At 38.7% G+C, this 26,126-nt stretch overlaps 1 protein-coding gene across 2 annotated transcripts in view; it reads left to right on the top strand.

Moving 5' to 3' along the window:
• Window positions 1-3,909: 3,909 nt before the first annotated feature.
• The window catches only part of ADAM17 (ADAM metallopeptidase domain 17), a 62,163-nt gene continuing 39,946 nt past the window's right edge, over window positions 3,910-26,126 (top strand). Inside the window, exons 1-2 of one of the 2 annotated variants that reach the window (XM_069064815.1) lie at window positions 3,910-4,268; window positions 24,558-24,690. In XM_069064815.1, coding sequence (XP_068920916.1) covers window positions 4,172-4,268; window positions 24,558-24,690 — 230 coding nt within the window. In that variant the 5' untranslated portion in view covers window positions 3,910-4,171. The remainder of the gene's footprint in view (window positions 4,269-24,557; window positions 24,691-26,126) is intronic. The other variant, XM_069064816.1, reaches the window with a different exon arrangement.

Raw genomic sequence — 26,126 nt, 5'->3', positions numbered from 1 at the left:
TTCTCTCCCCTCCCCCCAAAAAGAGTGTAAGCTCTTTGAGAGCAGAAAGTGCTTCAGGTTTTTACCATGGTATCCCTAGCACTTAGAACAGGTTTGTTGAATGAACAAATGAATACCTAAGTAAGACACCTTTAGAGTAGGGATTGTTTGATTCTTTGTGTTTGTGTCCTCAATGCCTAACAGTGCCTGGGCCACAGAAGGCACTTAAGTCAATACTTGTTAGCTGACACTTTTCTATTTACTTCATGGGGTCTGTTTCCTCACCTGGAAAATGAAGGGGTTGGATGAGATGGCTGGCTCAGGAGGTCTCTTCCAGTTCTAGATCTAGGATCCTTCAAGGATTTTTTAAATGAATAGAGTTTGCATTCTAATAGATGGTGTCAGGTTGTGTACCTTGCTTGTACAGAGTAAAAAGAAAATTCCAATCTCTTTGAATGTTATCCTTTTTGTAGACGTTAATCATAGATTTTTTTGAACTGGAAACATACTTAAGTGTTCATTTTTACAGATGTAGAAACTTACAACTAAATAGCAAGTCACTCACTATTTGCTCAAAATTATATGGGTAGTAAGTTGCAGAGCTCAATTTCAAATCCAGCTTCCGTCTTCAAATCCAGTTCTCTTTCCATGACAGCCACTTCTTATTCCTCTTATAACATATCGGAAAATGTTGAAGCTGGAGTGAGGAATTCAAATCCTGACTCTGACCTTTTACCAGCTGTGTGACCTAGGGCGAATCTCTAAACCTCATTTGTAAAATGGAAATCATAATATTTATACTTCCTACCTCTTAAAATTCTTAGTGACATATGAGTGTTATTATTGTTAATTCTCTGTATATTGCCTGTATAAAGTGAACAAATTTTATACCCACTTCCAGATAAATGAATAGATGAACAAATATAATTTGGTTGCTCTTAAGGCAAGGGCCATTATGGTTTCAATGGTTTTCGACCATTAACGATTTCAATCATTAGTGGGAAATAAGAACTGCTGGAAAAAGAGGCTGAGGTTTTACTGAGGCATACACCAAAATGAACATCAATTTAAACTATATCATGAAGAATTTATTGGAGCAAGTGTCAAACAATGCACTATATAGTTGTGATATTAACGTTTTATTTATTACATAATACTATAATGGAGGAAAATTTACCAAACCTACAAGTTAAGGATTGTCTCTTTCATACTGTATTACTTTTATAATGTTTAATTTAGTGACATAAACAGGAACTGAGTGAACTATATCACTATGAAATTGCAGTAAGTATTAGAAAATAAAAATTTCCAACCTAGGCTAAGTCAACCAAACACTGAGCAGTTTTGTCAATTAGGACAAAACTTTTTCCATTTTGATATATGGATAAACAGTTTAGCCCTAGGATTCCAGTTTGTCAAAAATGGCTGTGATAATTCTACCTTTCAGGAAGGTGGATGGGGGTGGGGCATGGGCAACAGGAGAATGGTTATCAAACTACTTTGTCTTTATTTATAAACCATCCTCCTCCACAAAAACTGCCATAGTTTAAGATGATAGATTTAGAGTCAAAAGGGCCCTTAGAGGAGGAGTATTGTGCACTGTATAGTAATTTAAAAACCACAACACTACAAAAATGCATGCTAAATGACCAATTTTAGTAAGAGCAGTAGGGTCAAAGTCAAATAGAAAGGAGCCCTGCTGGTTGCATACTGACTTAGAAAAACACAAATTGACAATATCTATGTTGTACTGTATTTTTATTTATTTTGTTCAACATTTCCCAACTGCATTTTTATCTGATTTGGCCACACCAGAGAGTTCTGAAGGACACATGCTGCCTGAGGGGGATGAGTTTGACATCCCTGAGTAGAAGTATCTAACATTGTCAGAATACATCAGTAACTGTAAGCCAAAAGAACAAGAGACTGAGGAGGGTATTTTGGGATTATTTCCTTGAAGTCACCTACCTACATTCCTCTACCTGTTGGGCAAGTACATATGAAAATTTATTGACATTTTTACAATAGGGCTAACTGGTACTTGACAGGCCTGCCCAACATTTTACTACTAAAGCTACATGTTTTCCATTGTTAATGATAATAACTCACATTTATATAGTACTTCCTTTGTTGTAGACCACTTTCCTAATAATCTTATGAGGTTCAAATATTACATTATTATCATCTCCATTTTATAGAAGAGAAACTTAAATCTCTAAAAGGTTAAGTGACTTGCCAATAGTCACAACTATTAAATGTCTGATGGGTGATCCATTCCCAGGTCTCCTAATTCCAAATCCAGCAATATGTCACAGAGGGTTATCCATTCACGAATTAGAACTGAAAAGGCCTGAAGTCATCTAGTCCCAGCACCTTCAATTTACAGAGGAAGAGGGAAGTCACATGACTTCTCCAAGGTAACACAGCTACTATGGTGATAGACAGGATTAAGAGCCAAGGTTCTCTGACCATCTTGCATTCTTTCTACTCTACCATTATGGTCCCTTATTTTTCAGGCAAAGTTTTAATTTCGGCAACTTTTTGAATTATTATGAGATATTTGGGTTTCCTTTTATTGTTGTTAAGGCTCAAGACCATTCCTTCTGCAACTTTTGGTTAACTGAAAGCCTGTCTTCTGTTAATATTAACCTCATCTGACCAAAACTTGACTTGTGGAATAATGGTGGTAAGGGAAGACTTTGATATTTCTTAGATAGAAGCCAAAGTCAAAGCAAAATGTTATTTGAAAAAGAATCCCAACTATTCCCCTTTCCTTGGTTCTCTTGGACACATTAAATCCCTTCTCCTTCAATCAATCCATTGTGAACACACTAAATGTAGTTTAATCTGTAGCCTGACTTAGTTTACCTAAGAATCTATTTAACTATGTTTGTTTCCTCAGCATATGTCTAACTTTTATGACACTGAAGGAAGCATGGGATTATGACTGTCTTATTTAACTTTTATAGCCTAAAAGAATGTATGATACTGCAATATGTAAAAGAATGATTTTTCTGCCACACTGACATAATTTTGTTTATGAAAAGTCGATTTGGAATCCTAATTTTTGTTCAGGTTTATTTTTTCCCTCTGAGGCCTGAACCTGGTTTTTACTTCGTTAATTTATGCATTGTGGTAAATCTATTTCTGCAGCAGACACCTACCACATGAAACTCAAAAAGGAGATGTTTCTTCCAAAACATAAGCTCAGGAAGAGCAATACTATGGAATCCCAGGCTTTGATAAGAACTCTGGATCCTTGGTTTTCAGGGGATAAATAATTCCCATTAACGGTAACATAACCCCTTTCTTTATAGCTGCGGTCTTAGGTTCCTAAGTTGTTTGAGCTAGTCCAACTCCCATCTGACAAGAGGATACTGAGACTCACTCCAAACAGTCAGATTGTGGGCGCCTTTGAACGCAGGGACTCCCCCACTCTTTTTGGCCTTTTTAATTATCTCCATCATTTAGCACTATACTTGGGAACACTGTAAACGCTTAATAAATGCTAGCCGACTTGACTTGTTGGAGATGGAACTTGAATTCGGGTCTTTGGATTCTTTCCCTTACACCTTTACCTCTCAGAGCCTCAGTATTCTCCTCTGTAAAGTGGGGCTAACGACCCTGCAGACCTCCCGGGCTTTTAAGGATCTAAACAAACAAAAGATTCCTAGTAAATGAGGAGCTTCAAGGACCCAGCGGGTATCATTACGTATTGTTGGGGTGGCTTCTCGACGATTCCCGGCAACGAAGAGCTGTCACCTCAGAAGGCGCTCAGGTACCAGCAGAGCCAGGAAGACTGAGCCTGAGCCCTGAGCAGAGTCGGGGTCGCGTCAGGGCACCTGGCCCCGCCCCCAAGGAGGCGGCAACATCCCTTACGTCACAAGATGGCGACAGCGGCGGTTGGGCGCCCAGCGCGGTGGGCGGAATCTCGCCCGTCCTTCCCGGCATGCCGCACCCCAGGCCGGAGTTCCGGGTGTGGGCGGCCGCGAGCCGCGGGACAGAGCTAGGGGAGCGGAGCGCGCGGGCCTCGCGGGAAGTCGTCTTTCACCTCTGACTTCCGGGGACCGGCAAGTGAGCGGCCTGAGGGGGTGGCAGTGAGGCGGGAGAGGAGCTTGGGGCCGGGTCTCGGGTACGAGCCGAGCCCCAGGCCCCAGGCCAGAGAGAGGGAGGAGCTTTCGGGGCCGCCAACATGAAGTTATGCATCCTCGTTCTCTCGGTCTGGTTCCCCCTGCTGCTGGCGTGGAGACCCCCGGACGAGCCCGGTTATGACTCTCCTCCTCCGAACGGTGAGATCCGGGCTCCGCCGGCCTCTGTCAGCGTGGGCTGTGGGAAGCTTGCGGACCAGGGTGGCAGCCGGGCTGGGGGTGGGGGTGGGGAGGAAGCGTCTGGCTGCAGGGTGCCGGGTATGTTTGTGTTTGTGTGTTGGCGTGTGTGCCGGTAGGGTGGTGGTCTCTTACCGTGTGTGTATACAAAGGGATCGGCCCCTGTGTGAATGAGGGAGGTCTGTCAGTATGTGTATGAGAGGTGCCTCTCGCTGTGTGTAAGGGCGGTTCTGTCACCGTATGAAGGTGTGTAGGGCGTGTCCAAAATAAGGGGGTGTTGTGTGTATAACGTGGGTCTGAGAAAGCTCAATTACTGAGGGGATGTCTTTGTGTAACAACGGTCTGTCAGTGTGTATAAAGGGGTGTCACGTGGAGGGACCCGATCACTGAGTGTGTAAGAGGGTGGGTTTTAAGGGGATCTGTAACTGTTAGAAGGGGAGTCTTGGTGGGTAAGTGTGTGGGGGGAGCCACTAAGCTCTTTAAGTCTGTGATGCGGCAGGGGATTCCATCCCACTGGGTGTTTGTTTAACTTTCTTTGGAAATTAGATTGAAGGTGAAGTTTCTTTTTCCTTCTGGGGAATGTATGAATGGGATTCCTTTCTGAAGAGGGATGTCATAGTATGCGTTCCCCCTGTTTTTGGGGTGAAGGAGCTGTGCGTTTTCTATGTCTATTTGGAGAAGTGAGGGTGGGGTGGCTTTCTGTCTCTGCTGAAGAATGGAGCAGATTGTCTGTTTCCCTCACTGGGGAAGTGGGTGGCCAGATATCTATTTCAGCCTGGGAGTGCCAAAGAGAGAAGAAAAATTTGGACCTACCTGGCTTTTTTGAATGCTTATCTTGTAAGCAAACAAGGAGGAATGCATGGGGGTGGGGTGGTTTTGTTTTTTTTTTTTGGCCTTTTTAAAGAAGCAAATAGAGGGTAGCATTATGAGTTTAGAGTTGGAAGAGTTGGAAGAAGTGAATTTCTATTTAGAGTTTCTATAGGAGGTATGTTTTGAAGGTGGAAGTTCACAAAGTGAATCACAAAGTACTTTTTGGTAGTTGGAAGTTTAGTATGAATTACCTGCAATGTATTAGATAATATGAAGAAACACTTTTATGACTGGTTACTTTATGACAGGTGTCCTTTCAGGACATTTAGCCATTTGCCTTCTGTAGTTAGTAAAAAGCTCTTATGTCTTTCCATTTGTGTTATGAAACTATAGCCTGTGAGATATATGTATATGTTGTGGTGTTCTTATAAGTCTTTTTATGTCTTTGGTTTAAATTTTTTTATTCTGTCCTTTTTCTTATTCAGAATGTAGTAGGATCATTCCTTATTTAGGTACGAACGATGAGTCCACAAGCATGAAAATGATGAGAGCCCTAGCCCAAAACACTTAATCCCATAAAAATTCTAGCATAAGGAAACTAATTTTTTTGTGGGATATTTGGAGAAAGGAACACTTGGATTGCTCAATTTTTATTTTTCGTACAATTCTCCCCCCCCACCCCTGCCCCCCAGCTCAGGTAAATTTATATTCAATTTTATTGTTAGGTATGGGTATTCAAACATATAAACAAGAGCATAGGAAAAATAATCAAAATGAAAAAGGCTTGTAAATAGTTCATATATAGTGATAAACTTTGTTAACCATGAAAAAAATGTATAGGTTTTTTTTTAACATGGAGTAACCAAATTATCCTGTTTGTTTCTGTGATGCTTTTTAAACTTTTCTGTGTGTTTTATAGAGCTGTTGCTGTTCTTATTGTCTTTAATTAAATAGTTGTAGTTGGAGTGTATATTTGGATTCTGTTTCATTCAGCATTTTTTTGTTTTGTATGTTTCCCCCTATTTCTCTGACTTTTTGTTATTGTACAGTAAAAGTAATATTAATATGGCAGACCAAGACATTGAATTCAACATATGTTGAATAACTCAGCACTACTGACCTAAATGCCTGCCATAATCTAGAAAGTTATTTTTCATCTACTTAATTTTTGCTGTGGGTTCTTAACCTGAATTTGAGCAGTTTTTTATGACAACCTGTAATATTCTGGGGCTTATTCACAGACATATTCACAGGATTCACAGGATATCTGGAGTGCCTCTCTTTCCAAGCTTTTTGGTTATTACACCCCTTCCTGCAATCTGTGATCCAGCCAAACAGACCTTCTTTTCTCCCAATAATATTATACTTCCCATCTCAGGTATTCCCAAGACCTGGAATGTATTCCTTTCTTACCTCCACATTCATAGAGTCCCTCTCTTCTTTTACATCTTCTTTTAAGATGTAACTCAAGCACCATCTTCTGCTTGAAATCTTTCCTGATCAGTCTACCTTGTATTTTGCCATTTTTATACATTTGCATTTATTTACTTTGTATGTATTTTACATGTGCTTGTCTCAATTAGAACCTAAATTCATGGGGGTAGGCATTCTGTTCTTTGTACTTAAATACTCTTAACACGCATCGTGGCGTATTTTTGTTCAGTTGTGTCTGATTCTTCATGACCCCTTTTGGGGTTTTCTTGGCAGGAGTGGTGTGCCATTTCCTTCTCCAGATCATTTTACAGATGAGGAAATTGAGGTAAACCAGGTGAAGTGATTTGCCCAGTGTCACACGGATAGTTAGTATCTGCAATTGTATTTAAACTCAGGAAGATGAGTCTTCCTGACTACAGGCCTACTCTCTATCCATCCAGCCTGGCATAAATTAAGTACTTCATAAGTACTTGTTGATTGCTTAATAGAATTAGTACAGTCTCTGTCTTTATGTATACACAAACACACAGAACACTTAATAAACATAGTTTCTAAAAATATCTTTATTCATTTTTCAGTGGTTTAAATTTCCCTGCTCTTTTTCTCTTCCAGCTTCAAACCTTTTCTTCATTAGGATACAACACTATTTGTGATGCCTACAAAGTATCTGCTTCCCCTTTATCTTTGTTATTTTGTATTTTTGTTCTTAAATATGTACAAACATGTTTTCTAGTTTTTTAGATATAGTTATATCAAACATATGTTAATGTTCTCTAACAGGATTGGCCTTGGGGGGAATTTATTTCGTCCCTCTTAACCTTTGAGCCAATCCTACCTGAGCTCTTTAGTGGATATTTGATAAAACTTAATTGCCTCTTCAGGGCAGGTAGTGGTGAAGTGAATAGAGTGTCAGACCTGGAGTCAGGAAGACTCATCTTCCTGAGTTTAAATCTAGCCTCAGAGACTTCCTAGGAGTGTGACACTGGGTAAGTCACTTCACCCTGTTTTCTCATATGTAAAATGAGCTGGAAAAGGAAGTGGCACACCACTCCAGTGTCTTTGCCAAGAAAACCCCAAATGGGGTCAGGAAGAGTCAGACCTGACTGAAAACAAAACAAAAAAACTTTAGCCAAACAAAAATTGCCTCCTTGTTCTCTCACTGGGGGTTGGTGTTGCTGTGCTGAGGCATTTGCCTTGAGGTATTTTCCCTTTGCTGATTCTCATAGAGGGCTTATTTGAGCCTATCTACACTTCTGGCTTTCAGTTTTGTTCCCTCCCAAATCTTGTCTCCCACCCCTCCCCTTTTTAGTCTGCTTTATCTCTGTAACTTGAAAAGCCTAAATCACTGGACTTAGCTATAGCTATTTAGGCCCCTGTGGGGATGTTCATGGGAGGCTTCTCTGGTTCCTTCTGACATCTCAGCTGTAACTTCCCTGTACCTAAGGCCTGGTTCTTTCCAGAGAAAGCGACTTAAGAACAGGTAGCAAGTCTGTTCAGTTCTATTCAAGGGACCTTTATTAAGCATTTATTATTTGGAAGACACTATCCTAGGTACTGGGTAGCTAGGTGGTACAGTGGATAGAGTGCTGGGTCTGGAGTTAGGAAGACTCATTTTCCTGAGTTCAAATACAGCTTCAGACACTGACTAGCTGTGTGACACTGGGCAAATCACTTCACCTGGTTTGTCTCAGTTTCCTCTTCTGTAAAATGAGCTAAAGAAGGAAATGGCAAACCACTCCTTCATCTCTGCCAAGAAAACCCAAATGAGGTCATGGAGAGTTGGGCATGACTGAAAAATGACTGAGCAACAACAAAAATCCTAGGTATCGTAGATACAAAGATAAAAGTGCTTGCTATCAAGAAACTTTTATTTTATTCACAAATATAGCACATACACGAATAAGGTTGGTATGATCCTGGAAGTGCATTAAATACCTTAGGTTGTTTTGTTTTCATGATGTGTTGTGGTGCAACTGTCTCAAAGAATTCAGTCAGACCACCTCTAATACAAATATAGGCATTTATTGAAATTGACACCTCTCATGAAGCGGGCTAAGTTCCAAGAGGTACCAGCAACTTCAGAGAAAAAGCAAGATGGGTTTTTATAGGGTAAAGATGAAATTACATAACAGAAATTATAAATGTTAAAAAGGCTGCAGGGATTTGTTAAGGGATTAGGTAATAGGGGAAGGGTCCCAGCCACAGTGGAATTGTGTATGGGATTACCCACAGTGCATACAGAAAAACCTATTTTGGGGGGTATATATGTATGATAATGATATTATAATAAGCCTCTATGTCATAAGTTTCACCTAAAGGATAGCTTTTGCTATTACTGCCCAGGTGCCTACTTAGGAAAAGTCATTTCTGTTGTTTTGGGGTCCACATCCTGCTTGGACATCCTTTTGATGCTGCTTTGTGATTGACTGAGTATTGTGGTCTTGTCTGAGACTAGATGGATGTGGTTGTGGTTTAGGGCTATTTCTGTGGGAAATAATGAGGAATGAGTCTGGGGGCAGTGGCTGGCTAGAGGCAGTGATTGGAATCCCATCATGTGGACGTGACTACTGTTTCTGACAGAAATTTGAGTTCATGGGCACACCTGTTGTTCTTGTAAGCAGTGAGGCATATATGAAGAAGTTAGGATATTGAAATGTGGGGTGGGAGTGAGTGGCTAGGTAGGGGCAGTGGGCTTGCTGTTCAGTGGGGCCTGTAAGGAAGTTAGAATATTGTGATTGGAAGCAGCTTTATTAGGATTCCATCAAGGTGTTAGGAATCCATGCCATCTGCTAACATGTTGTCTCTTCTTTTCTTTTTCAGCTATGTACTGAGGTCTTTATTTTTCTGCTTTAAAATTTTTTTCTTTTTTTTTTAAATTAAATTTTATATTTATTTTTAGTTTACATCATTCATTTCCACATGATTTTGAGTTACAAATTTTCTTCTCATTTTTCCCCTACACACCACCCCAAAACAGCAGTCCCACTGAATAATCTGCTCTCTCATATATCCTCCCTCATTCCCCCTCCAACTTTCCAGTAGGGCAGGATGGATCTCTATGCCTCAGTGCCTGTATATCTTATTTCCCAGTTGCATGAAAAATAATAATTATATATATGTATATATATATTTTTTAAGCATTTGATTTTAAAACTTTGAAATCCAGATTCTTTCCTTCCTCCCTCATCACCCACTCTTACTGGGAACATAGGCAATTCAATATAGATTGTACATGGGTAGCTACGCAAAACCTTTCCATAGTGGATATATTGTGAAAGACTGACTATATTTCCCTCCATCCAACCCTCCTGCCCCCCTTGTTCTAGTCTCTACTTTGACCCTGTCACTTTTCAAAAGTGTGTGCTTCCAACTTCCCTCTCCCCCAACCTGCCCTCCCCTCCATCATCCCCCCTCTCATTCCCATCCCCCCTCTCATTCCCTTCCCCCCTACTCTCCTGTAGGGTGCGAAACCCTATTTAGTTTGTATGTCATTCCCTCCCTAAGCCAAATTCACTGAGAGTAAGGTTCCCTTTTGCCTTTGGCCTTCCTGTTCTTCCCCTCCATTTTAACAGTTTTACCTCTTCTATATGAGGTAATTTACCCCATTCTGTCTCTCCTCATCTCCTCTCATTATATTCCTCTCTCACCTCTCAAATTCACCATTTAAGTATCACTTCCTATTCAGCTGATCCTGTGCCCTTTGTCTGTGTATACCTGTACACATAAATACACACACTCATATATATATTCATACACCCATATATCCTCCTGTATAGACACACACACACACACATTTCTATTCCCTTCAACTATTCTAATACTGAGAAAAGCTTCACAAGTTACAATTATCATTTTTCCATGAAGGAATGTAAATAGTTCGATGTTGATAAGTTCCTTATGATTTCTTTTCCATGTTTACCTTCTCATGCTTCTCTTGCTTCTTGTATCCGAGTGTCAAATTTTCTATTCAACTCTGGTTTTTTTTCATCAAAAATGCTTGAAGGTCCTCTGTTCCATTGAATGATAATATTTTCCCCTGAAACATGATGCTCAGTTTTGCTGGGTAGGTGATTCTTGGTTTTAATCCCAGCTCCTTTGACCTTCAGAATATCATATTCCAAGCCCTTCGATTCCTCAGGGTAGAAGCTGCCAGATCCTGTGTTATCCTGATTGTGTTTCCACAATATTCAAATTGTTTCTTCCTGGCTGCTTGTAATATTCTCTCCTTAATCTGGGAATTCCGGAACCTGGCTATAATATTTCTAGGAGTTTTCTTTTTGGGATCTTTTTCAGGAGGTGATTGGTGGATTCAACCTCTATTTTGCCTTCTGGTTCTGAAACATCAGGGCAGTTTTCCTTGAGAATTTCTTGAAGGATGATTTCTAGGTTCTTTTTTTGATCATGGCTTTCAGGTAGTCCAATAATTTTTAATTTATTTCTCCTGAATCTGTTTTCCAGGTCAGTGGTTTTCCCAATGAGATATTTTACATTGCCTTCTATTCTTTCATTTGTTTAGATCTGTTTAATAATATCTGTTATGTTTTACTTAGGCCATATTAAAATTAATTGACATTTCCTGAACAGAAATCACAGTCCTCTATTCCACTGAATGACCATATTTTTCCCAGAACATTATACTCATTTTTGCTGGGTAGGTGATTCTTGGTTTTAATCCCAGCTCCTTTGACCTCCGGAATATCATATTCCAAGCCCTTTGATCCCTCAGTGTGGAAGCTGCCAGGTCCTGAGTTATCCTGATTGTGTTTCTACAATATTGAAATTGTTTCTTCCTGGCTGCTTGTAATATTTTCTCCTTGATTTGGGAACTCCGGAACCTGGCTATAATATTCCTAGGAGTTTTCATTTTGGGATCTTTTTTAGGAGGTGATCGGTGGATTCTTTCAACTTCTATTTTGCCTTCTGGTTCTAAAACATCAGGGCAGTTTTCCTTGAGAATTTCTTGAAGGATGATTTCTAGGTTCTTTTTTTGATCATGGCTTTCAGGTGGTCCAATAATTTTGAAATTATCTCTCCTGTATCTATTTTCCAGGTCAATGGTTTTTCCAATGAGATATTTCACATTGCCTTCTATTTTTTCATTTGTTTGGACCTGTTTAATAGTATCTTGATTTCTCATAAAGTCACTAGCTTCCATTTGCTCCAATCTAATTCTGAAGGAATGATTCTCTTCAGTGAGCTTTTGAGATTCTTTTTCCGTCAGACAAATTTGGTTTTTTAAGGCATTCTTCTCCTCATTGGCTTTTTGAGCCTCTTTTGCCATTTTAGTTAGTCTATTTTTTTTTTTTTTGCTTTTTGGAGGACAATTGGGGTTAAGTAACTTGCCCAACGTTACACGACTAGTTTGTGTGTGTGTGTGTGTGTGTTAAGTGTCTGAGGCTGGAACCAAACTCAGGCCCTCCTGACTCTGGGGCCAGCGCTTTACTCACTGCACCACCTAGTCGCCTCCGTTAGTCTATTTTTTAAAGTGTTATTTTCTTCAGTCAGGTTGTTGACTCTCTTTTCATGATTTTCTTGCATCATTCTCATTTCTCTTCCCAATTTTTCCTCCATTTCTCTTATTTGGTTTTCAAAATCCTTCTTAAGCTCCCTTATGGCCTGTAACTGGTTCATATTTTTCTTGGAAGCTTTTGGTGCAGGAGTTCTGACTTTGTTGCCTTCCTCCTGTTCCAGGCTTTGATCCTTTTCGTCCCCAAAATAGGAATCTAAAGTCAGATTGCTGTGCTCATTTTGCTTCCTTTGCTTGCTCATGTTGCCACTCAATTACTTGACTTTTGAGCTTTTTGCCATAGTAAAACTCTGCTTCCAGAGAGGAGAGCTTTGTCTTAAATCGCTGGGGTTTTCTCAGCTGCTAGAACTATTAGTTGGGTGCCCTTCAGAAGCCTGACTCTGGCACACTGGTCACCCACCCCAGGACCTCCACCCTAGACAGCAATCCAGATCTAAGCAGGTTAAAGCAAAAGTGATTACCCCTCAGAATGGTTTCTTGGTCCCCCTTACAATCTGCAGGCCAGGGGCTCTGAAGCAGCCACGGCCTCAGAGCCTCAGCCGCTTCTCCCTCTGGGGGCAGAGGCCAGACCGTACTCCCGGATCCCCTGTTCCCACATAGTCCACACTGAACTCTCACTTTGTCTTTGGCATTTATGGGTTGATATTTCTGGAAACTGCCAGAGCTGCTGGTGATCTACTCTCTCCCCATGTCCCTCTAGCAAGCGCTGGTCAGGCTACCCTGAGGCTAAAACTGGGCTCACTGGGGGCTGGGCTCAGCTCCCAGCATACTACAATGGACCCTTCCAGCTGATCTGGACTGTCTTCAGCAGGAGGTTTGTTTCTCTCCGTCACTTTGTAGGTTCAGTAGGCCTAAAGTTTGTTGAGAGTAATTTTTTATAGGTATTTGAGGTGATTATGGGGGGGGCGCAGGGAATTTTCCTGCTTCTATGCTGCCATCTGGGCTCCTCCTCCCCTTCTCCTTTTCTCACCCTTTCTTATTTTCCTTTTTTTTTTTCTCCTTGAAAGCTGAAGTTTTAGATTGGTACTTCAATTCTCAGACTGGCTCCTATATCAGATACCAGTATATTAAACTCTAGGTGTCCAGACTTCATAGGAAAGAATCATAGTGGAATAATATGTAAATACTCAAGAACAATTTATAAAATGTTGAGTGAGTGGCAGTGTTTATTTTTTTCATGATCTGGACATATTATCAACGTACTATCAGATTGTACACTAAGAATGTATATCCTATGGGTATTTTTTTTTTAAAGAATTACTTGTTCTTTTGGTTAACTCAGTATACAGTGTGTTAACTATTCTAACCAGAGTAACACAGATTTAAGGTGTTTCAGGACCCACTATTTTCAGTATCTAAAGAGCTTCATTATCATATTTGTGTATTTTTGTCCATTTGTGTAGTATGTACCAACTTATGCAAAGTAGTGCATATTGATTAATCATTACAGACTTGACAGTAGCTTTCATGATAGAAAAACTCATAAATAGAGCCAGATGGATCTCCATTCAAGCTTAATTCAACTGAATTGTAATGAATTGCATAATTTAGGAAAATTGTGAGTCATTCAAGCTTAGTCATATAATATCTTGTTAAAGGTGTAGCTGATGTATGTTACCTGCTCTTAGTGATTTCGTATTGTTTTTCCCTTGTTGCTTTGGAAAAAAATGAGAGGAAAAAAGTATAATTCACGAATTAAGGATGAAAATTTGTGCATTGGAAATGTGTATTTTGAAATTTTACTTGACCATATTTCATTTATCAGCTGGTAGATCCCCACATGTTAATTCTTGCTTTTAAGTTATTCATAACATCTATTTTTACTCCATACTTCTTTTATTGATAGTTCAGATATTTTTATCAATCATAAAATATTTATTAATCACTTACTATGTGCCAGACACTGTGCTAAATGCTGGAGATTAAAAAAAACTCCTTCCCTTAAGGAACTTATGTTCTAAATAGGGAGCCTGTGTGTGTCTATGTGTACATATATGTAGATATAAAATATGTTTGTGCATATAATATAGATAAAAAGTAGATACAGAATTGTTTAAAAGGGAAGTCCCTAGCAGTTAAGGGAACAGGGAAAGACCTCCTATATAAAGTGGTACTTGAGCTGGATCTTGAAGGAAGCCGGGGGTTTTAAGAAGTAGTGGTGAAGAGGGAAAATAGTTCAGGCTTGAGGTACAACCAATACAAAGGCACAGAAAAGGAAATGGAGGGTTTGTAGGCAAGTACCCATGGATGGCAGAGTTTGAAGAGGGTAGTTGAATGTAAGAAAACTAGAAAGCTAGGAAGGCCAAGGTGTAGTACTAAACAAAGGAGTTTATATTTGATCTTGGCAGTAATAGGGGGGCATTGGAATTTACTGGGTGGGGTCAGCCTACAATTTAGGAAAATATTTTGGCAGTTGTATGGTAACTAGATTGAAATGGGAAGAAATTTGAGGCGAACAGTTGCAGTAATCCAGGTGAGAAGTGATGGACCTAGACCTAACTGTGTGTTTGGAGAGAGGGGGACATATGAGAGATGTTGTGGAAAAAGAATTTAGAAGTTTTGGCAACTGATTGAATAAGTGGGGTGAACTTTCATTGATGGAACTAGAACTGTGAATAAATTTATGTCAGTAACACTGATTATAATTTTGAAACTGAGGTCTTGTACTGACTTGTACCAGGGCAGCTCAGGAGCCAAACATTCATGTCAGCAACACAAGACTGAAAACTCATCTAGACATGCATTTGGGAGACAGTGTATTGTAGTGGAAAGATTATTGACCCTGAGTTCTCCAGTGATGCCACTTATCATCAATCTCATTTATAAAATTGGGTTGTAACACATATGTTAGGGCTGCTAGGTGGTTTAGTGGATAGAATACGGGGCCTGAAGGCAGAAATACACATCTTCCTGAGTTAAAATCCAGCCTCAGATGCTTACTAGCAGTGTGACACTGGGCAAGTCACTTCACCCTGTTTGCCTCAGTTCCTCATCTATAAAGAAGAGCTGGAGAAGGAAATGGCAAACCACTCCAGTATCTTTGTCAAGAAAGTCCCAAATGGGATCACAGAAGAGTCAGACGTGACTGAACCAAATAAACAACAACACATGTTATTTCTCTCACAGAGTACCTGCCTCACAAGTCTAGTGTGAGGGCCAAATAAGATAACACATGTATAGTGCATTTTAACTTATGAGCTGTGTTAATATGGGTTATTTTTTGTTGTCCTGCTGAAAGATCAAAACAGTCTTCTTATGTTGGGATATAGGAAAGTATCTGAAATATATTTGGAGAAAATCAGTTTTGAACGAATCAACAAATCACTTAGCTTCTTAGGAAGTTTCATAGTCTCTAAGTTGTAAATAGATTATTGAAATTGGAAAGTAAATGAGTGAGAGAGAGTATAGACTGAAAGAATGGCATTAACATAGTAGAATACATATTAGTGAGAAGAATGAATAGCATTCTTATAGTTTATGTAGGATAAGATTTATACTAAAAATACTAGGTACTGTGTTGCTAGGTGCCAGGATATACTGACATTTTCCTCTGCCCTAGCCACACTTATTGTCAAACCCTTTTATCCTACATCTTTTTTTGATGATTCCTCTCCTGCTCTAAACCTGAGTCAAATTCCAGACTCAGGTCAATAAATTATTCTCTTTAGTTTCTTTGTGATGCCTATGAGACTTGAACTAAATTGTTATCCTGCCATCACCCCTACTATCTTGCTCCTCCCTCCCCCCCAAACCAGGACTTTACTCTTTCATGCCCAGAAGTCACATCCTGGGACTTCCCTGTGCTTATTGATGATTGCCTGGGAAACTTCACTTACTAGCTGCCCAGACTAGACTCCTTGAATGTAATTACCCCTATTTCCCCTTCTCACTTCCCCCTCCTGGAACTATATATAATCAAGTCTACTCTCAGGAAACTCCCCTATATGTGTAGTTGGTTCTTATTAGAATGTAAATTTCTTTTAGGTGGGGCTTCTGTTTTGAATGCTGGCACATAGTAAATGCTAAAGAAATGGTTTTCATTTTTATTATTCATGGAACTAAGGAATATTAAATATACAAGCAGAATCACCCACAGGATCCTGTCCATAGCCTCAGAAGATAGCTTTGTGCTGTCAGAAGTAGATGCTGCACATGTTCTGATGCTGTAGAACATGCACAGAGAAATGGATGACACCTGACTTATAGGGTATATCTAGATCCCATGTGCCAGGCACTGGGCTAAGCACTTTACAAAATATTAGCTCTTTTGATCCTCACAACAACCCTGTGAGGTAGGTGCTGTTATTATCAATCACCATTTTATAGTTGAGGAAATTGAGACAAATAGAGTGACTTGCCCAGGGTCTATTGAAAAAAAAAAGTTCAGTGTGAATTGGATGTAATTGTACTTGGGCAGTTATATATGGCCAGTCCTGTGTTAAAAAAAATTTCCCTTTGGTATCACTCCTCTATTTTTTAGATCTGTTTTTGCCTCTTATTATCTTCTGTCTGCCTTAGACTCCCATTTTAAGGAGTCTCTCATACATCTGACTTTTACCCTTATCTCTTACCCTTCTTTCCTCTAAATAAGAAATACCTTGTCCTGTGACCTGTTCCACATCACATTGAAAAGTCTCCATCATGACTATTATTACATCATATTATTATTCAATCACATATTGTTATCATAACTGTTGACCAAAGGAATTGGGGATATTTCTAAAACCTTTTCATGTTTTTTTAAAAGAACACTTAGGGCCTAAATGTTTGAAGGACTGTCATGTGGAAGAGCCTTTTGGTTTGTACTCTTTGATATCTGAGGGTAGGTAGTCGATTGGAGGAATTAGAAAAGAAAAAACAATTATTACATTTAGTTTAGAGTAAGGAAAAACTTCTTAATTATAACTATCTCAGAGTGGAATGATCTGCCTTAGAAAGTACATAGTGAGTTCTCCCGTATTGGAGATTTTTAAACAGAGGATAGATGACCATTTGAAGGTGCTGTAGAAGGGATTCTTGGTAGATATAGGTTAGATTAGCAGGCCTCTGATGTCCTTTCTAGCTCTTAGATTTTGTCTCTCAGGACCCCATTTCTGCTTTTTCAGCATAACAGCTAGGTAGTTTGATAAAGTAATCTGTTAAAATTTTTAATAGAAGAAGTCTTAACCTATGACTAATTTCCTTCTACTCTCCACAGGTCATATGTACATTTTATTTGTAGCCCTCTTGAGTAAGGTAAATTGCTCTTTTTATGTATTTTCATGTCCACATGTAATGTAATACCAAGCAAAGGCAACTTCCCAGGTTCAAAATACCAGCATAGGTGCTCTCTATTTTATTCAGTAACAAACCCAGAACAGAGAAGATCAAAACATGACATCATTCAAAATACAGCATTTACTAAGTGTGATTAAATCATCTCCAAGGCCTACCCCACCCCAGGACTTTCCAATCATTCAATCAATTACAAAGTCCCTGTTCTAAATACTACTCCACCCCTAGGCTATACCTTCTTTTGGTCCACCACAAAACCCCTCTTCTCAGATGGAGATTAGTTTCCAAACATAAGTAAAATACATTCATTTGCTCAACCATAGAACACAAAAAGGTCAAAAGTTCCCCACCCCTGGATCACAATTGAATCTACCCCAGAGTTACATCAAGTTTAAACACAGCACTTAATACCCAAATGGAGGTCTTTTCTTCATCTTGACACGAGGCAAGTTCTCAGCAATCTTAGTTACTGGGGAGACAAGGCTTAGCAAGGCCATAAGATACATTGCCAGTCCCTTCATGAATTTATCCTCTGTCTGTAGAACAGTCCTAGAACCCCTGAACACATTAGCAAAGCCCTCTCCCAGGATTTCTGTAAACATACAACAAGAAAATCCTTCTTCAGGGCTTCTGAACCAACAGAAAGGCTCCCAGACCCCTGCAACAACAGCACTGTCCTTCACCAGTGGACAGTATTCATTCTGTCTGCCGGACAGTCTCCAGACCCCTGCAACAACAGTACTGTCCCTCACCAGTGGACAGTATTCACTCTCAGTACTGTCCCTCACCAGTGGACAGTATTCACTCTCTGTCTGCAGGACAGTCTCAGGCCTTCTTAACCAAATACCAGGTTCCAGGACTTCTTCAACAGGACAGTCTTTCACCAGTGGACAAATCTGGCAAAATAACATCAAAACAGACAGACAAAGTACCAGCAAAACAGCCATGTCTCCTCAGTCCTTGGCAGCTCAGGGGGCAGGTCTCAAAAGTCCAGGGCAATTCAAAGCGGCCACCAGCAATCTCTTAATCTCTCCCTCTCCACCAGGTGCTGCTTCCAAAAAGAACTTCCGCCTCTCTCTTGTCTCTCCAAATCTACATCACCAGCTCCTCCCAGTCAGGACTTTCTTTTCACATCAAAAAGTCCATCCCACAGGTGGGATTAACAAGCTCTGGGTTTTAATACAATCAATTTGAAAACCAAGCCAATACAGGGGAATCTTTAATTGCCATTACTATCACACCACATTAAACTCATCTGTTGATAAGCTGGATATTCTGAAAAAATGTGTGATTTTTTTTTTTTTAAGCAATTGGGGTTAAGTAACTTGCTCAAGGTTACATGGCCAGTTATTTCTGGGTGTGGTGCTAAGTATCTGAGCCCGGATTTGATCCCCCAGGTCATCCCAACACTGGGGCTGGTGCTCTTACTTGCTGAGCCACCTGGCTGCCCCCAAAATGTGTGATTCTTAAAAAAGAATCAATCATCAAATTTATTAAGTGCCTACTATGTCCCAGGCCCTCTGTTAAGAACTGGAGATACAAAAAAAGGCAGAAGACAGTCCCTGCTTTCAAGGAGTTTACAGTCTAATGAGGGAGATAGCAGATAAATAAATATATACAAACCAGCTACATACAGGATAAATAGGAAATAATTAACAGAGAGAAGACACTGAAATTAAGAGAGGGTGGCAGAAGCTTCATATAGAAGTTGAGATTTTGGTTGGAACTTAAAAGAAGCCAATAGGCAGACATGAAGAGAGAAGACATTTCAGGTATAGGGGACAGCCAAAGAAAATGCCCAGAGCCAAGACAGAGAGAGTTGTTGGTAGAACAGCAAAGAGGCCAGTGTTGCTGGATTGAAGAGTACTTGTCAAGGGAGTAAGGTGTCTAAGAAAATTGGCGAGGTAGAAGGGGACAAAGTTATGAAAGGCTTTTAATCCTGAGTAGTTTGCATTATGTGATCATGTGATGCTTTGGGAATGGATTTATTTGTTCTGTTATGTTTTACTTAGGCCATATTAAAATTAATTGAAATTTCCTGAACAGAAATCACAGTCTTAGAATTTTTTTTTGGAGGGGGGAAGGCAAGGCAATTGGGGTTAAGTGACTTGCCCAAGGTCACACAGTATGTCAGGTGTCTGAGACCAGATTTCAACTCAGGTCCTTCTGACTCCAGGGCTGGTGCTCTATTCGCTGTGCCCTAGCTGCCCCCAGTGTCTTAGAATTTTAATCTTTGAAGTTATCTTAGAAATCATCTGGTCTTCCTTTACACACGTGGAGTGTCTGTCTCTGTTTCTGTCTTTGTCTCTCTCTTGTCTCCCTCTTTCTCTATATCTCTCTTACACACACACACAGAGTTCATTGCAGTTAGGGCTTAACTTGAGTTGTCTTGACTACTATGAGCTTAGAAGGATAATAGTTGGAAAAAGTTCTTCTGGATAAACTCTACATGGAGTGTTGATTGCATATAAACCTATACTTCTATTTTCTGTAATTTCAGTTGTTGTCATTATTCAGTCCACTGATGCAGATCACCACCACTTTATTACTTAGTAGATGATTTTCTAGAGTTGCTATAGCCAAAAAATTCAACCTTTGGCCCATCCATGTGTTAAAGCTCTCCAAATTTAGCTAGGTTAATCTTTGGATAGTAGATATACTCATTAGATACTAGATATACTCATTAATTTAATCCTTTGCGGTTTGGTAGGACCTGCCAGTGCTTGGCATCCTATCTGCATTCGCTTAGAGAACCAAGGGTCACCTTCATATCATGATGAGGCAAAAGAGCAGTACCTTAGTGAAGGAAATTTGCTCTTAGTATTAAAAAATTCTTATCTTTGTTAGAAACTTCCACTGAAAAATATGATGTTGAAATGAACTGTTTAAAACTATCTTTTCTGAGATCATTGGCCTTCAAATTCAGCACTTCTAAGATGACATGATTAGGCTCCAGTTCTTTTACTCTACAAACATTTATGGAAGGCATTGTATTAGGTGGTACAGGGAGGGGAGGCAGTGATACAATGATGAGTAAAACTTGGTCTCTGCTGTTGGACCACCTATATTGTAGTTGACAAAAGAAAACACTTATAAGGTAGTTGGTAAATGACATAAGAGAGGTATAGGCTGCTTTTTGGGAGTTCAGAGGAGGAAGGTAATCTGTAGTAAATTTATGACTATTGTAGCTTCCTCCTACTCATTATTTTTATGTCCCATAAAAGATCATCTTCCATTTTGTCCACTACTTCCTCAGTAGTGAACAGGATTTCTTCTGATTTCCTGCCAGGGTTTCTGTCAGTTTGTAACCCCTGATGGAGATACCACCTTAGAACAGGCCCTTCTTACAGAATTTACTGCAACAGCTTCCTAACTCATCTCCCTTGTCTTCATTCTCTTCCTTCTGTCTCTTACACTGTTTCTGTTCTTGATGTCTAGATCTTTTAACACACTTCTCAGAACCTTTCATCCTTTATTATTATTATTATTATTATTGTTTTTTAAAGCAATTGGGGTTAAGTAACTTGCTCAAGGTTACACGGCCAGCTATTTCTGGGTGTGGTGCCGAGTATCTGAGCCCGGGATTCGATCTCCAGGTCATCCTGATTCTGGAGCCAGTGCTCCCACTTGCTTAGCCACCTGGGCACCCTTCCTTTCATCCTTTAAATCCCTATTGTGGGTGGTATGGTATACTAAGAAAACTACATTTGAACAAGGTATTAATATGATTTTATTTATATATATCTTTGTGTAGAAGAGATTAGAGAGGAGAGTAAGTGGGATTGGAAAACTCTATTAGCAGACTCTTCCTACAACCTGGGTGCTTGTGTGGTGGCCAAAGAGTATGAATGCAAGAAATATGAAGGCAGAACCAATAGCAGAGTATAGTAGAAAGAGCTATGGATTTGGAGTTAAAAGACCTGGGCCAGAATCTTGGCTTACTATTTACTACCTGTTAACATTGAATAAGTCACTTAGCTTCTCTCAGCTTCAGTTACTTCATTAAAATGAGGAGTTTAGATTAGTTTAGATGATCTTTTATATTGTAGTATCATAGTATTTTGAACTGGAAGGGGAAAAAAAACATTTGGATAATTTTTCAAATGAGGAAACAGTGACTCAAAAATTGAACTGATTTATCCAGGACCTGACAGCTAGAAAGTGACAAAACTGAGAATCTAATACTTTTTCCATGATATTGTGTTTTTCTTTAATATGTAGTACATAATGTGTGATTGCTAAATAAATCTTGCAACTTAATAATTGAGTAATTATAAAAACTTATATCTAGTGTAGTGTGAAATTAAAGGAAAGGAAGGGGAAATGCTTAGGTGCCATAGCAACCTGGTTTCTGGGATTTATTAGTCGTACTCTGCTTGCTGCTCAGACTGTGAACTTTTTCATCCCTGTTCTCTTCTCCTTTTTTCTGTTTCATTCAATATTCTGATTGTTATAGTATTTTGAAATTTGGAGAATTACTTTAATATGACTGCTTTATTTTATTTTAAAAATCTTTATTGATAGTTGTTTTTTAGTCACTGCTCAGTGATTCCCCCACTAATATCTTTTCCTTTGTTTAAGTAATTTTTGTTTTCTGTTTTATCAAACACTGGCTTATTGAGTCACATTGTTTGTGATTCACTAGTCTAGTCTGTTCCATTGGTCTACCTTTATTTTTTAATCAATAAGAGATGTTATGATTGCCGCTTTATTATATAGTTTGAGGTCTGGAAGTGCTTTTCTCCCTTCATCTCTACCTCTTTTCATAATTTTCCTTGATATTTTAGATCTTTCATTTTTCCAAATGAATTTTGTTATGATTTTATCAAGTTCTATAAAGAATCCCTTTGATAATTTGATTGCCATAGTACTAAAACTTTGGTAGAATTGTTATTTAAAAAACATATTGGCACAGGCCAACCATGAACCCTGAATATTCCTCCAGCTATTTAAGGTGCTCTTTATTTCTTTAAGGAGCACTTTGTAACTGAATGTATGCAAGACTTTTTTTTGCTTTGGTAGATTGATTCCAAGGTACTTTATGCACTGTAATTCTGAAGTCTTCCTTTTATTGTTTGTTTTTCCTTTACATTTTATTGTAGTCATCATGAAGATTGTACTTTTGGCTCTGTTTACCTCAGTCTTCAGTCAGTTCATATAAGTCTTCCAAAGTTTTTCTGAATTCTAGCACAATAATATTCTATTACATTCACATATTCATAATTTATTCAGACATTCTTTAATGGTTGGGTAGTCATTTTTCTTGAAAATTTTATATCAAAAACTGCTTTTTATATATGGGTATGTTTTTTCTGTTTTTTACTTTCTTGATGTATGTACATAGTTTTAATATTACTTGGTTAAATAGTTATATAATAGCTTTAACATTTCTTACTGGGTTAAGGGAGCACAACACAATTAAAATGGAAAATCTAGACTCAGGCTGCCATAGTTTTGCTGAAGGTAAACAAGTATACAGAATGATGAAGATACTTCTTTTGGTAGGGGCATTTACATGAACTATAATGTTATAATTGGGAAAGAATGGAGCTAGGTGCCTGGTATCACAGAGTGTTGAGTTCAGATTCATCCTCAGACATTTAATTACTTGGACAAATCATTTTACCTTTATTTGCCTCAGTTTCCTCATCTATAAAATGGGAATAATAGCACCTACATTCCAAGGGTTGTTAGGAGGATAAAATGAGATATTTGTAAAGCAACTTGCAAACCTGAACTTTTAAGATTAATATCACAACATTGTGTGGGACAGATTGAATGAGGGAGAAATCAGTTAGTTAATTCAGTAGTTCAGATGAATGTTGATGGAGGCCTGAAGAGACACAGATGGTGGAAATAGAAAAAAAGGGAACAAACAGATTTGGGGGAGAATTGTTGAAAATTGGCAGCTAATGGCTTTGGGGAGTAAGTGAAAGAAATTTTGTAAAATACTCTAGTGACTGCAAGATTGAGGATGCCAATAATGGTAATAGTTGGAAGGAAGGAGCAGGTTTGATGAGGTGGTGTTGGTGTAAGATGACTTTGGCAGGTTACTACTTTAAAAGTGGCAAATTATTTTTCCTCCATTTTTTTAGTTTGCATCATATTTTTTATCATGTTTTTTTGATTGTGCAGTGGGCAGAAATTGGTCCATAACTTTTCTGTAACATTGCCTTTTCATCACTCTTAAGGGATACATTTAATTTAGAATTCATTCCATGCAGTAAAATTGGCTCTTTGTATATTGGAAACTGCTGTGAAAATTACTTTTAAGTGACACAAAGTGTTGAAGGGTAGCTAACAAGTGTCAGGATCCTAAAGGATCTTAACAAACTGGAGCATTGTGCAAATACTGGTAAGATGAAATTCAATAGGTTTAAGTGTAAAATTCTTGAATTTGAGTGTAGCCATCGTTCTGAGTAAGATCTTGGAGTTTTTAGTGACCTTCAGGCTCAATATGCGTCAGTATGTGATGAAATAGCAGCCCAAAAAAGCTAATGTAGTCTTGGTCAGCATTAAGAAGACATAGCTTTTAGGCACAGGGAGGTAATGGTCTCGTATTTTGCCTTGGTCAAACTTCATCTGGAATATTGTGCTCAGTTCTGGGTGCTACGGTTTAAGAGAACATTGATAAACTGAAGAGGATTCAGAGGAGGGCACCAAGATGGTGAAAGGCCTTGAGTTAATAATGCCATAACAAAATAAAAAGGTTGAAGGAACTGAGTATATTTAGCCTAGAGAAAAGAAGACTCGGGGGGACATGATAGCTGTCTTTCAGGTATTTGAAGGATTGTCAAGGATTAGACTTGTTCTATTTGGTTCCAGAGGGCCTAATCTGGAGCACTGGGTTGAAGGTAAAGAGGTAAATTTAGGCTTTGTATCAGGAAAAAACTTATTAGCAACTAGAGCTATTCAGAAGTGGAATGAACTACCTAGAGAAGTGATGGATTTTGCTTTTTTGGCAGCCTTCAAGTAGAGGGACAGTCACTTGCTAGGTATGTTAGAGGGGGGATTCCTTCTGCGGATGTGTTATGCTAGAGGGCAGCAGAGCTCATCTAAACTCCTTTGATTTGGTGAAATGAATAGAGAAGATCTGAACAATATGAGAAAATCTGCTTATCACACAAATCTAAGTGTTCTGTCTTTATCTTGTCAGATTTTTAAAAAATGTTCTTTTTGAAAAATCTATTAAATTTTTTTTATTTCAGAGAAGCTTGATTCCATGCTATCAGACTATGATATCCTTTCTCTGTCAAACATCCAACAACACTCCTTGAGGAAAAGGGATCTACAGACATCATCACATTTAGAAAGATTATTGACTTTTTCAGCCTTACATAGGTAATTAGAATTATTCATATTGAAATAATTTATTTGGTCCTTGTGCTTTATTTGCTTTGGTTAAGATAAAAAATCGTCATATTGAATCTTTTGAAGCCTTTTTTTTTTAAGGGAATAGTAAAGATAATTGTAATTTGCACAAAATGACTTCCATAGTAGCTCATTCATTCTAATAAATTTTTGCTTAATTGAATTCAGTCTTAGGTTCAGAGGAAGCTAGAAATTCCTAAGGTTAATACTGTAATATGGTATACTTTCCATTTCAGCCTTTATAAATTTTTGGTAAAATTATATCTCCTTCAGAGTATTGCATTTGAAGAGTTAACACTGTTCCCTTATCTTACAAATTTGGGAGATTTCCTTTTTTAAATTCCTGAAGCTATAGCCTATAAGAAACCAAACATCATGGCACACAAATAATTTGTCAGATGTGGAATTGCCTTTCCTATTTTTCATTGTTCTGAAAACTCTTTGTCAGGTGCATGCACTTCTGATACATTTTTAAATTATTACTAAAGACTTGTAAGGATCATTAAAGGGCAAGAATTTGGACATACTTATTCAGAGAAGTACAGTGCTCCATGAAGTTCTTTCTGGTGCAAAACTTTGAGAAGACTGAAGATTGTAGGGGCAGCCAGGTGGCTCAGCGAGTAAGAGCACTGGCTCCAGTGTCGGGATGACCTGGGGATCAAATCCGGGCACTGATACTTAGCACCACACCCAGAAATAACTGGCCGTGTAACCTTGAGCAAGTTACTTAACCCTGATTGCTTTAAAAAAAAAAAAAAGAACTTCGAGAAGACTGAAGATTGAATAACAGTTTATTATCAACATTTTGTTTTCCTGGCCATCTCTGCTATTAGGGATACACAAGAAAATGAAACCTTTAGGAAAACAAGTCACAAAGACCATGTACTGTTCTTACAGAAGAGAGTTCTCCTCAGAGCCTATTTGCTTCTATCTGACACTCCCTTCATTATATGTCTCCAGTAAATATTTATTCATAATTGCTCCATGACATTGTACATATGAAAAAATGATGCAAGAACTCTAAAGTACATCATTCTGGATCCATTAAAACTTATGGGTCTGTTAGCTTTATATAAGTGAATAGCCCCAGAGGGGATAAAAACTACATATTATAGTATAATAATTGATGTTAGTAGAGGCTTTATGGTATATTGAAATGTAGTCATGGACTTGGGATTAAGACATGGTTTCGTATTTCTTGCGCTTATTATCTCTGTGATCCTCTGTGTGCCATAGATCTAAGTCGGATACAGGTTGTGATCTATTCCCTCATCAGGAGTTCCCTGTTCAGATGAAATCACAGACCCATTGCATAATTGATGTTTGTGATAATAAACCTGAATTGTTGAGAAAATGCTGTATTTTTTTATTGTTTAAGAAGGCATAGCATTATTTGGTCTGTTTTA

The sequence above is a fragment of the Petaurus breviceps genome, unplaced genomic scaffold (assembly GCF_028583685.1).
Source record: "Petaurus breviceps papuanus isolate PSGF00001 unplaced genomic scaffold, PetGlider_PUasm1.0 90644, whole genome shotgun sequence".
Classification (NCBI taxonomy): Eukaryota; Metazoa; Chordata; class Mammalia; order Diprotodontia; family Petauridae; genus Petaurus; species Petaurus breviceps.
The sequence above is the reverse complement of the archived record's forward strand: the minus strand, read 5'-3'. Positions and strand labels throughout refer to the sequence as shown.